Genomic DNA, 13,353 nt, shown 5'->3' with positions numbered 1-13,353 from the left:
TAAATTGCAACTAAAACTAAGGTACATAAAATATAATTTATGCCCTGTTAATTTGTTGTTTTTCCATTGAATTTATTGGTAGTGTTCTACCTAGAATATTTACCATAAATGTGACATTTATTTGAAACATTTGTCTTTCAATTGTTGCATTGTAATTTATTCCCAAACAAATATATAAAACCGTAATAAATAATACAACTCATAGAATTTAAGCAGATCTATATTTAAAAATATTTTCCTCTGCTTTAATAATTTATTGTATTTATTTTACATTTACAGGTATGCTTCGCCTTAGAAAGGTTACTAGCTCTTGGTTGAATATCCATTAAAATTTATATAAATTATATATATATTAAAATATATATCACCAGAAAGGATATACCTGTATCTTGCTTTAAATCTGTATTAACAATTTACCTAGGTAAACAGTACCTTTTCAGTTACAAACAGTCTTTAACTTAAAGCCCTCGATTAACCCTCCCGTTTTGGAAATCAAAACTTAATTTGCCGCAAATACAACCAATTCATTTCAGTTATCGCGATGAGATATATTTGAGCCTGATACTTGAGCTGTTGTTGTTATGCTAATTAAGACGGAAAACTAATTTCGCCTAATTAATGATGAGCGATTAAAGTGGATTGTCAACCAGTTAGAGATTATGCACACGCCGGGCCTAACAACTTCAGCTGCAAACTGTCTAATTGCGGGCCCAAGAAAGTGCAAAGTGCAGCCCGGAGATTTGTGTCCAAGGTGTCACATATTAAAATCAACTGACCAACAGACAGACGGGCAGACACACTGGCCAAAGCAAACAAATTGAAAAGCAGACAGAGTGGCAGACAGTCATTCGGAAAGTGCACAGAAAACAATTTGAACTTATATAATAAACTTAGGTTAAAAGGTTTTCATTTTCAAAAACGAAATTGAAATTTGACGTTCTTAGAAATTAAATGTGAAATAATTCAAACTTTTAGTTAGTTACTATATATTTTCCTAAGTGTAATAGTTAAAAGGTCTGACTGCGGGAGGGAAAAGAGACTACGAAATTGACTTTGAGTGTTTACGAAATGCATCGTGTTGGGCCCCGGCTTTGGGAAAATAAAAGGGGAAACGGAAACGGTTGGGAAGGGGGTCGCTTTGAAATCAATTTTGCGAAATTCATTACATTTAACCATTTAGGGCCAACGTGACCAACACCGAGGAAATAAACGAATTTTTAAATTACAATTTACAACAACTAATCCTAATATTAAAATCATAAAAGCAGCATTCAAATAAAACAATTTTTAATGTACTTAAATGTTTTAGGTATTTTAACTTATTTATGCTTAATTTGTAAAGGGGTATAAATTTTAAATAGAAAATATTATTGTACAAAAATTATAATAATTTACCATTGGTAATATTTGGTTTAATAATTAAAACATTATTTTTTTAAATAGAAATCTGGGGTTTTTAAAGTAATACCTTTTAATTAAAAAGTTTTTATCAAGCTCTAATAACTACCAAACATTTATTTAACTCAACTTTTTACCAAAACTGATATACTCTCTACCAAAAAAAAAGTGAAATTCATTTGCTTTAAGCCATTCCACTGATCATTAAGCGTCCGTGGCCCATCGCTCTTGGTTGGGCACCAACTCGGCATTAAATTACGAGAGCGCCCAGTCAGGTTGAGGCCGCGCTTAATCAGAGAGCTTAAGTCGTGTTTGATGGGAGAGATTAAGCAGAGTTTGATCAGAGAGTTAAATGTGTGTAAAACTGCGTGGAGGGAGGAGGAGCGCGGTGCAATGTGATGTGTGCAGCCGATAATTTCGGATTTTGTTTGCACGCGGCGGCCTATTGCGTGGCGGCAGCTGCCCAACATTCAACATTATTTAGTTTTTATTTTCGCACATTTTGCATAAATTAAGGTGCCAAGACCGTAGTCCGTTGGTGGCTGCTTTGGCCCGTGGGCTTTCGAGCCGGGCTCAGTTACCAATTTCGTGTGCAGCCGTTCGGTTTGGATGCGGCATGGCGTGGCCAAAACAGTGAGCCAGCGGCGATCGATTGGAAATATAGTCCCCCGCATAACGCAAATCCCAGATATACAAAATGTGTGCACACTTGAGCGGTGGAGCGTCATCGGTGGTGCAGTGGATGTTACTGATTGCGGTGCTATCCGCACCACCGGCCAGTGAAAGTGCCAAGCTCCCGGCCCGACAGTATCCCGCTGGAGTGGATTTCTTTGAGCACGAGTTTACCAGCCTGTCGGCAGGTGTGTTTCCGCCGTAGTTTACCCAGTTTACCCACTTAAACCACATCTGCTGTACCTTGCAGATGAGTACGATCCCTATGGCCCGGATATAGGGGACGACGATCTGGGAATCGATGATCCGGAGACCATGCCGCGCCTCTTCCAAGGAGACATCGCCGTTGATCCTTACACCTACATCACGCTTCGCTTGGGAGTTAATCCCATGCGACACCCCAAGCGCCTTTGGCCCAATGGCACCATTCCGTTCGAGATCAGCCCGCGGTATGTGAATCAGGAAAGGCAGGCCATAGTGCAGGCCGTGAAGACATTCAACTCGCTGACCTGCGTGCAATTTGTGCCATACGATGGGGAAGTGGAGGATTACCTGCTGATTGAGCCGCCCGAAGAAGGACCCCAGGGCTGTTGGTCCTACGTGGGTCGCAGGGGTGGGGAGCAAGTTGTGTCCCTGCAGAGGCCCGACGAGAACAGTGCCCATTGCTTCAGCAGCGAGGGAAGGATAATGCACGAACTGATGCATGCCATTGGCATATATCACGAACAATCTCGGGCCGATCGGGACAATTTTGTGAAGATACACTGGGACAATATCGTGCCGCGATTCCGAAAGAACTTCAAGCTGGTCTCGAAAAAGAAGGGGAAATACGCCTTCGACTACGATTACAACTCCGTTATGCACTACGGGGAGTTTTACTTCAGCAAGCGAAAGGGGGAGAAGCCCACGATGACCCCCTTGCAGCCTGGCGTCCGGATCGGCCAGCGAAAGACCATCAGCAAGATCGATTGTCTGAAAATCAACGAGCTGTATGGATGTCTAAAGGGTCGCAGGGCCAAGATGTACCGCAGTTTTTGTCACCTTTTGGGGCTTTAAACGTCACTTTGCTTTTAGAGTTTTATAAATCACATTGATTTGTTACTTAATAAATTAATCTTTAGATCTGTATAGCGGATTTGTGTCTAATTATTTTATTAACAAAAAGGTAACCCAACTTCGCGCTTTAAATAAGGAGATAGACTGGTGTGGATAACTTACATTTTTTAATTATTGAATTATGGGGTCAAACATTCTAAAGAATTCAGCAATATTCCTTAGAATTAGTGTGTTTGTTATTATTTTCTTAAATAAGCTTATTCACGTATTACAAAAATGGAATTTAAAACTAGGTTGCACGACAAAATGCACGTAAATACGTGTTTTAATTTAAAATTATAATATATTATTCCTTTTATCCAGTTTGTGATTGTATACTTATACAATTTAGGTTCCTAGAATATTCATTCTTTCATTTAAAATTCAAAATATAACGGTTTAAAAAAATGGGCAGCACTAGGACTAATGAACGTTAAAAATGGGCAGCACTGGATGCTCGAGCAACCAGCGTTGCCAGACTTTTCTCTTTACCCTCATTCGTGAGATCAGAGGTTGTAGTATCCGCTGTGGTTCAAGTAGCGGTGTGGTTCGAGTACAAGGTGTGGTTCGAATATCAGATGTGGTCGGATTTTTTAGGTGATTTGAGATTTTTTAGGGGAAAATTGCAACTCTAGGAGATTTTAAAAGGCAGTATTAATCTGCAACACTGGTTCGGTCACTCTTTTTTTGGACGAGGTTAGGTAAGACACGCGCGGACGTGCTGCTTCTTGATTTAGCATAACGAAAAGTGTACTTAGAATAGCCTAGAATTAGTGAAATATGCTAAAACTAGTGCAATACATATCCCGCCGGGCGGGCGGGAGTTTTGCGGCGCCGGCTGCCTGCGGCTGGCGCAACTCGCTATTGATTTCCCAGAGTTCCGAGAAATGTATAACGCAACGTCGCCATTTTCTTTTCTCCACAACCAACAGCGGCACTTTCGCTTCTTCGCTCTGCTACGAACACCGACAACAGTTCCACGGGAGTCGCAAGGATCGGAAGTTATATCAGCCGACGCTACTGCTATCCAGTAACAGTATTTTCCAATCGCAGCGGGCGTTTCGATCCAACTCGAAACCAGACGAGGACTCCATAGATTCTCTCCCTAGAGCAGAGCAACGGACGAGAAGGAAATCGCTTTTTACCGATCCAGACGAAAGTAAAGAGGATATCAAAATTGAAGGAATAATGTGAGTAAAAACATCTGCTTAAATTGCTTATGAAACTCGTTTGGTTAATTTCCGACGTCGCCATTTTCTTGCCCTGCGTGTTTTTTTTTTTTTTTCTCTACACCTACGAACGAGCGGTGATGAGTAATTAGTGTAAGCAGAGCAAAGCGAAAGCGGCGAAGAGAGGGGGGAAAAACACATGGTCTGCTAAATTTTGACAGTTACTCGTGCCCCATTCTCTTGTATTTTTGTGTATCCCCCACATCCGCAAAAAATGGGGAAAAGCAACAAGAACGACAGCGCACGTCATAAAAAGAATTTGCTTGATTTGTGAAACGTGTCTTTGCTTCGTTTGCTTTTTTATAGCGTTTTAATTTGTCTGTATGCCCCAACACGAACACGCCACACACACACATCGGCAATTTGGTGTGTTTGTGTGTGTATATGCCTGTTGACGGCGGCATTTTTCGCGTGCACATATAACAGTTTCTCGTATAACACTGTGCGGCTGTCACTGAGTCGCGCCGTCCCGCTCTTGCTTGCGTGCCCATGCCCCTGTCTCATGTTGTTAGTTCACACGAGGGTCTAATCGAAATATCGCGATGTTTTCAGTGGCCGTAAAGACGTAAAACTATACTTGAGTTATTATTGGTCTGTTCGGACTGTATGTGCCAAAGGTTATCTTCGAATTACTCACGAAACATTGTTTATATTTATGATTAATATTTATATTTCTTGGAAATTTCATAATAATTATTATATTGTGCACTTCGTGAATCGTTCGCTTACATAAACGCCCCATTAGTTTAAAATGTCAAACGACGCCAATTGATTATGATGAGGCATTCATTCCCCCCTTGGCAAGCCCGCGATTCGTCTTTTCGCATGTCAAAAAGCGACAGGTAGACACACAGCAAGTCAAAGGGGCTCCCTTGGATTTCCCCGAAATACCTTCCCCCTCCTCTCAGGTGTTTGCCCCGCTCGAGAAACTAGGGACAAGACATTTGGCTGTCTCATAAATGTTCAGAGCGTTCCGTTTCCGCTCGGCTAGTTGGGCACAAACGCTAGCGTGCCGTTGGATCCTACAAATAAACAGTTCGGGGAGGAATGGGGCTTTAGAATTGACAGAGCAAGTAGACAGGCACAAACGGGGGTGGGATTTGCATAGTGCGACCCCATCATCAGTGTTGATACACCTAAAAAAGCCAAAAAGTAGCTAAAATGAGTAGTTTAATTAGTACAGACATGAAGAAAGACAGTTTGGTCCTGTGTATTAAATTCTTTTGTAGCCTGTTTCGGTTTTCAAGTGTAAAGTATTCTAAATACAAATGCGTTAAAAATGTATAAACAAACGACACTTTTCAACATAGTTTTCGTTATGGGTTATATAAATGACTGAAATTTAGTAAAAACCATGATTTAAATTATCTGTAATGTAAAATGCATTCCTCATTTTACACATTTCCTAATTAGTTCAAAGATCTATCCAAAAAATAGCCAAGTCTGCAAGCCTAACACCGCGCATTGATTAATGTCAGAGCAATAAACCCAGTGCGCGGCGGGGTTGTTTAGTTGAGCAGTTTAGGGCAAGTAAATTGGGGTGGAAACAACTCTTTGGGAAGGGGTAGTAGTAGTAACCCTGCTCGAATTGCATGTTGTTGTCAATCAAATTTGCTTTACTGTTTGTATTATTCGAAATTTATTTAATTTCCCTAACACGCAATTAGTTTTATTTAAGTTTATTGCGGTTGTAGCACAACTCCATGTCAGCTGTTTAGCAGCGTCGAAAGAAAGAAAGAGTTACCTTCAAAGCCAGCCAAGTCACAGTCACAGTTGAAATCTAAGACCCAACTAGCAGACGTCTAAGCGCGGCAGCATGCGAGCAAAGTAAGCCAAGTCACTCGTTTCTTTTTCCCCTTTCTTTTTCTGCCAAAAGAAATACTTAAGAAAAGAAAATGCAGCTGTCGAGGCCGTGCCGAAACACACTAAAGTCTAGTTAAATACGTTTAAATTGTTGAAGGTTGTTTTTGGCTGCACAAACCAGAGAGTAGACTACCACGTTATGGCCAAATTGATACCGAAATCGTTTTTATTTATCAAAAGTAAAAATCCTAAAAGTGCGCTGAAGGAAACAGTAAATCCCAGATGCAAGATATCATAAAATTGATTAAACAAAAGTACACTTATAGGAAAAGACTAATAAACTGGAATATCTTGAATAGTGCAGCAGAATTTATGCTGTGAGAATTGGTATTCCCAGTTCTCAGATAGCAGTTTCGTTATAAAGTAAAGTTACGCAGTGTCTCTTATGTAACGCAGCAAGTTATATAAAAAGAAATATTCTTGTAATTGACATCGTTCTGAAATGCATTATAATTCAAATTTAGCTCATTTATAAGTGATTACAATTTGTACTATCTATTTTTGTATGAATCACATACATGTTCATTGTAAAAAGCTTTTTGAGGAATGTTTTCAGATACCATAAACAGTTAGGATACACATATCTGATACACCATCTTTTTAGACGCTTTGACCCCAAAAATCGCTTCTTTCTAGAGACCACAAAACCCTGAAAGAAACCAGCTGCAAGATAATAAATCACATGAATGTAAAATTTCTTTTCTTGAGCGTTCCTTTCACACAACAACTTCTTTGTAAGACAGACACTAACAGGCTCTTCTTTTGATTTCCAGGGCACCTCACGATCGCGACTTTGGTCAAAATTCGCGTGGCGGGCGCGGAGACCGCGGCGGGGATGACCGTCGTGGCGGTGGCGGCGGAGGCAATCGCTTCGGAGGCGGTGGCGGCGGCGACTATCATGGCGTACGCAATGGTCGTATTGAGAAGCGTCGTGATGACCGCGGTGGCGGCGGCGGCGGCAATCGTTTTGGTGGCGGCGGTGGTGGATTCGGTGGCGATCGTCGCGGAGGCGGCGGAAGCCAGGATCTGCCCATGCGACCGGTGGACTTCTCCAACCTGGCGCCTTTCAAGAAGAACTTCTACCAGGAGCACCCCAATGTGGCGGCTCGTTCGCCCTACGAGGTGCAGCGATATCGCGATGAGCACGAGATTACCGTGCGTGGACAGGCACAAAATCCTATTCAGGACTTTTCCGAAGTCTATCTACCCGACTACGTCATGAAGGAGATTCGCCGACAGGGCTACAAGGAGCCCACACCCATCCAGGCGCAGGGCTGGCCCATTGCCATGAGTGGCTCGAACTTCGTGGGCATTGCCAAGACGGGTTCTGGCAAAACGCTCGGCTACATCCTACCGGCCATCGTTCACATCAACAACCAGCAGCCGCTGCAGCGTGGGGACGGACCCATTGCTCTGGTGCTGGCCCCCACTAGGGAGCTGGCCCAGCAGATCCAGCAGGTGGCCACCGAGTTCGGTTCGTCATCGTATGTGCGGAACACTTGCGTTTTCGGCGGCGCCCCGAAGGGCGGCCAAATGCGGGATCTACAGCGCGGCTGCGAAATTGTCATTGCCACACCCGGACGACTCATTGATTTCCTATCTGCCGGCTCTACGAACCTGAAGCGCTGCACCTACCTGGTCTTGGACGAAGCGGATCGTATGTTGGACATGGGCTTCGAGCCCCAGATCAGAAAGATCGTCTCACAGATCCGGCCCGATCGTCAGACGCTCATGTGGAGCGCCACATGGCCCAAGGAGGTCAAGCAACTGGCCGAGGACTTTTTGGGCAATTACATCCAGATCAACATTGGATCGTTGGAGCTGTCTGCGAACCACAACATCCGCCAGGTGGTGGAGGTGTGCGACGAGTTCAGCAAGGAGGAAAAGTAAGTGAATTTCATTGGATACATTTTCATATATTTTTCAACCTATAATCGACATATTACCTTCCTTTTAACACAGACTGAAGAGCCTGCTGTCAGATATCTATGATACCAGCGAGAACCCCGGCAAGATCATCATTTTCGTGGAGACAAAGCGGCGTGTAGACAATCTGGTGCGCTTCATCCGCAGCTTCGGCGTCCGCTGTGGAGCGATCCATGGCGATAAGTCGCAATCGGAGCGTGACTTTGTCCTCCGCGAATTCCGGTCGGGCAAGTCCAACATCCTGGTGGCCACCGATGTGGCGGCCCGTGGACTCGGTAAGTTTTCGCCCACGTGCCAGTGTAGAGTACTTAGTGGAAATGCATTGGAGGGGGGCCTGCTGCTAGTTTTTAGAGATAAGGCTACACATCCCAGGGCCATTGCTTACACCCATCCATACCACAAAGACAACACGTCCATAAACGTCACCTAACCGATTCCCATAAGTCATCACATCACAACACACACACACATTCACAATGCGAGATGAATTTGAGACCCGAACCCAAACCAAATCCCCACCTAACTGCACCTAGAGAGAGAAACTCTCCTCCTGAACATTTGTAGCGAGCTCGTCAATTCAGAATCAGTTGTTTTTTTGTTGTTCCCTTAGACTTAAGCCGAAATGCCGAAATCGAATAATCAACTTGAACTTTTACCCCACCCCCTGACCCACCCAACACCCCACCTACCGCCCCCACCCGCAAAAACCCGGCCCAACCCTTGCAAAAAAAAAAATATAACAAATTTATTCAAAAAATGTATATATTCTATATATACATTGTGTGTGTGCTGCGTGTAACACAACACCTTTTGTCTTTGTGCGTGTCTCTCTCTCTCTCTGCCTCTTTCTCTCTCTCTCCCCTCTCTCTCTCTCTCTTTCTTGTTTCTTTCTCGTTTACAGAGGCCGTTTTTGGTAGTATGATGGGGAGGATAATGAATGAGCGGCGACCATTGCGAACCCTCGTGACTTGAGCGACTTTTGCCAACAACATCATTGATTGATATATATGTGGATGATATATGTACACCACATGTGGTGCATATGCATATATAGTTTTGTGCAAAAGGACCGATGAAAGTTCTGATTCGCCGCGAGACACGAATATCGAATATCCCCAACATCATGCATCATATGTGGCCTCTGGAGTCCCCGATTTTTGTGTTGAGAAAGAACGATGTGATGATCCCACACCACCGCAAACCACTCAACCAAAGATCCAAAACGACAACAACAAGAACAACAACAACAACTGAACCGAGCCCCGAGCCCCATCAGAGAGCCAAGCTTTTATTCAACAGCAGTGGTGGCAGAGACAACGACGCGGCGCGCTACAAGGAACAAAAGTCCAGGCAGAGTCTCCTCCGCTATGCAGCAAGATGTGGTGGTCTCCCCCTCCTCTCTCGAAAAGCACAAATATTATTGGACATGCACCTGCAAACCAACAACCAAAAGAGCAGCAAAAGCAAAAAAGCACATTGTCTTGACAGCAAACAACACCCACACAACACATTTCACACTCCAAGACAATCACCAGACATTGCGCTTGCCCGGAGGATGATCGATCAGCGGGAAGATGTATGTGTATGTGCTTTTTATGATGATGAGGATCAAAACGAATATGATGCTGCTGCTGCTCCTGCTGCTGGGTGCGTCATCCGTCCTCCTGCTTTCCATCGACCACCAACCCCCTGCCGGCCTGCAGGCCTGCCTGCCTGCGTTTGCCTTGCCGCCGCATCAAAAATGTCGTAAAGAAATGAACCCACTGCTCCTGGACGAAAAAAGGCGGCCCGATTGTTGTTGTTAATCCCCTTGAGAAAGTATATATAGTACTGTACTGGTCGTGTCTCCTCTCGGTGGTCATCAAATAAAATGGTCCAAATGAGAAGAGAGCTTAGTCAGAGGCGCACGCGGCTCAATGCAACAAACTCTCCGCTTCGCCGTGCGATCGAGATCGCCCGCCGTCCTTTGTTGTTTCTGGCGAGAGTTTGGACCACGAGCTGCGCGGCGCCAATCAGAGATTTTGATTGAGAGAAAAATTGAGTGAAACAATTTTATAGCACCAAGAAGGTAACGTACATTTTGAAACATTTTCTTTTTTCTCTCTAAACAAAAAACAACTAAAAAAAATGAAACAAAAGACAAACCAAAACCCCATAGACTCGATAGTATGCTAACGTAAACGAAACCAAAAATATATAAACAATCAAAAAAAGATAAGTGTGTTCAAAGTGTTCAAAACATCTCTCGGAAAAACGCTAAAAATTGTTGCAAGCGAGCGCGCAGAGCGTGTAAAACATTTGGCTATTTGAAAATTGTTGTATTATTTATATTTAATATATTATATACCCAAAAATAATTAGTAATCGTAGACAGCGAGAACTTGCAACTAATCTGTGTAACTTATTTTATTTACCTTGGGACATTTCTGCAGATGTGGACGGCATCAAGTATGTCATCAATTTTGACTATCCGCAAAACAGCGAGGATTATATTCATCGCATCGGACGCACAGGTCGATCCAACACTAAGGGCACTTCCTTCGCCTTCTTTACCAAGAACAATGCCAAGCAGGCCAAGGCGCTGGTCGATGTGCTCAGAGAGGCTAATCAGGTGAGTTTCAGTTACAAGTTTAACCTCGAATAACTTCTAATGATCCATTGATATCTTCTTTCATAGGAAATCAATCCTGCCCTTGAGAATCTTGCCCGCAACTCGCGCTACGACGGTGGTGGCGGACGCTCCCGATATGGAGGTGGCGGCGGCGGTGGTCGTTTCGGCGGCGGCGGCTTCAAGAAGGGTAGCCTCAGCAACGGGCGCGGCTTTGGAGGCGGCGGTGGCGGCGAGGGCCGACACTCGCGCTTCGACTAGATCGAGGACGAAGGATGAGCAGTAATAGAAGCTAAAGGAACAGGAGATTTCAGTAGCTAAACTAAACCGCGCTAGGCCCTAAGTTAATTTAAGTTAATAGCCTAAGTTTAAGTTTTCGTACTACTTTTCACCCGAAACAACGGACTTCAGACTTCAAAGCCCCATAATTAATGGGAGCACAGAAAAAACAAAACTATTTTAAACATACCCATTTTATGTTTTACCGAATTTGTGAATTTGTAAGTTATTTGACGCCGCGCCGAAAGGCCAACGGCAAGCTTTCCAATTGAAAACATCAAAACAAAACCACTCTTTACTTAAACGCAAAACCATAATTTCAAATATGATGTGATAATTTCTTAATTTAATGCAACGTATCACTAAACTAAAAAACAAAATCAAACGAGAACGTAGCGCGAGGGGTAAACCAATGTGTGAGGTGAGATAGGAGAAGGAAGATGAAATAAGGATCATTCCCGTCTGTCCCGTCTTGATGACAATGAACAAAGGCTGACTGACGAGCGACCTTTGTTCGATAAATAAATTCTTTATTTTTACTTTTGGAAAATTAACTTTTTGGAAACCTTTTATGGCTCAACACGAAGAACGTGTAAGGAATGTGCAAAACAAACAGGAAACACATTAACTACTGACACTAAATACAAAAAGAAATCTGTATGTACAAAGAGAGCATTATTTCTCTCTTTCAATTTAATTTTTCGGAAAAAATAAACGTGTTTGTGTAAACTTACTACAACCAAAACCAACAACAATGCTGCAGTTTTGTCTTAAATTGAATTTACGGTGGTCTTTGGGTCCAAAGGAATTCCATTTTTCCCATAAAAGTTTTGGGGGTGCAAGATGACCGCAATTGCTGAAATATTTTTGCGGTCATCATTATTGTCGGGGTTTGGGGCTCGATTGGAGCGACAGATAAAGAATGGATTGTTGTCCCGCAGGGATACAGTGTCAAATTTGTCAACTTATAGCCGCTTTAAAGTAGAAACAAAAGATGAAGAAAAATTATATACGTAGTCCAATACTTTAATTACCGACGAACTAGCATCACCTTTAAAGAAGCCATCGATTGTACACTTTTCTGTTGACAGATGAAAGATTATTCTGGCTAGATTTTGTCAGCATTGTAGACGCTCTTTATAAAATAAAAGTTTATATAATTAAATTCATACCTTAAAGTTCTTCAAGCTGTCCCTAATTGTAGCTAAATATTTATACAAAAAAAAACAAGAAAGAAAGCTTTGTAACTTTGGCCAGCCAAAGTTTGTATACCCTTGCAGGTAACAATTAAAATATATCATAACTAAGCCAAAAATGCATTAATTTCGATTCGGAAAGCAGTTTCGTGTTAGTTTTTATTAATTTAAAAAAACTGCATACCAAATTTAATAATTTAAGAAATCAAAATTTCAATCAATTTTTTGGCCATTTTTGCTAATTTTAATGATGTAACCCCTTATCAAATTTTGCAAAAATGGCCAAAAAATCGATTTCTTCCGGACATGTCTAGAAAGATTCGCATGTTAATGCTGATCAAGAATATATATGGTTTATGGGGTCGAAAATGATTCCTTGACTTAGAAAAATATTATTTTGTATTATAAAATTGGATTTTTTATATTAAAAAACTTCCTAATTTTTTTTAAATTAAAAATATCATAACTCGGCCAAAAGAGCATTAATTTTAAACCGGACAACTGTTCTGTGCAATATTTTCTACAGTTAATAAATCTGCATACTTCATTTAAAAATTTTGAAAATTTAATTTTTTATCAAAATCAAAAATTTTAATGATGTAACCCCTTATCAAATTTCTCAAAAATGGCCAAAAAATCGATTTCTTCCTGACATATCTAGAAAGATTCCCCTGTTGATGCTGATCAAGAATATATATGGTTTATAGGGTCGGATACGTCTCTTTCACTGCGTTGCAAACATCTGACTGAAATTATAATACCCTGCAAGAGTATAAAAAGAGCCTTGCAATCGATAGTTGGAGAAAACCCTCGAAAGTATATAGGCAGGCAGTTTGCCGTGTCCGTGTCTTCTGACACCACATTTAGACGCAATGAAGCCAATTCCCTGCTCCGTGCCTCGAGTTCTATTCTAACCTTATCCCCGCGACTCTCCTTTCAGGGCTCACTCCTTATGACAAGTTAGTTTGGTTCTTACGCCCATTCCCCACCACTTGCCCCATTCGACGATGGCCAGAGTGTTCGTTCCATGGCGATTCTTGGGGCACGATAATGACGCTTCTGGGGACGTGAATGCGGTCGGATTGGT

At 42.3% G+C, this 13,353-nt stretch overlaps 2 protein-coding genes across 6 annotated transcripts; both read left to right on the top strand.

Moving 5' to 3' along the window:
* Nucleotides 1-1,998: 1,998 nt before the first annotated feature.
* On the top strand, nucleotides 1,999-3,185 carry LOC108070670 (hatching enzyme 1.2). The gene is given in 3 exon segments (XM_017161244.3): nucleotides 1,999-2,094; nucleotides 2,096-2,258; nucleotides 2,321-3,185. Coding segments are annotated over 3 exon segments (1,056 nt in total). The 5' UTR covers nucleotides 1,999-2,007; the 3' UTR covers nucleotides 3,127-3,185.
* Nucleotides 3,186-3,823: 638 nt separating this feature from the next.
* Rm62 (ATP-dependent RNA helicase Rm62) lies at nucleotides 3,824-11,825 on the top strand. Of its 5 annotated transcripts, none has more exons than XM_070286294.1 (6): nucleotides 3,824-3,861; nucleotides 4,098-4,355; nucleotides 7,031-8,143; nucleotides 8,220-8,458; nucleotides 10,616-10,794; nucleotides 10,861-11,825. In XM_070286294.1, coding segments are annotated over exons 2-6 (1,725 nt in total). In that variant the 5' UTR covers nucleotides 3,824-3,861; nucleotides 4,098-4,353; the 3' UTR covers nucleotides 11,053-11,825. The 5 variants fall into 5 exon arrangements, with proteins under 5 accessions (XP_070142395.1, XP_017016746.1, XP_017016744.1 ...); XM_017161257.3 differs by having other exon boundaries at nucleotides 3,831-3,866; XM_017161255.3 differs by lacking the exon at nucleotides 3,824-3,861 and having other exon boundaries at nucleotides 3,923-4,355.
* The last annotated feature ends 1,528 nt before the right edge of the window (nucleotides 11,826-13,353 follow it).

This window comes from Drosophila kikkawai, chromosome 3R (assembly GCF_030179895.1).
Source record: "Drosophila kikkawai strain 14028-0561.14 chromosome 3R, DkikHiC1v2, whole genome shotgun sequence".
Classification (NCBI taxonomy): Eukaryota; Metazoa; Arthropoda; class Insecta; order Diptera; family Drosophilidae; genus Drosophila; species Drosophila kikkawai.
The sequence above is the reverse complement of the archived record's forward strand: the minus strand, read 5'-3'. Positions and strand labels throughout refer to the sequence as shown.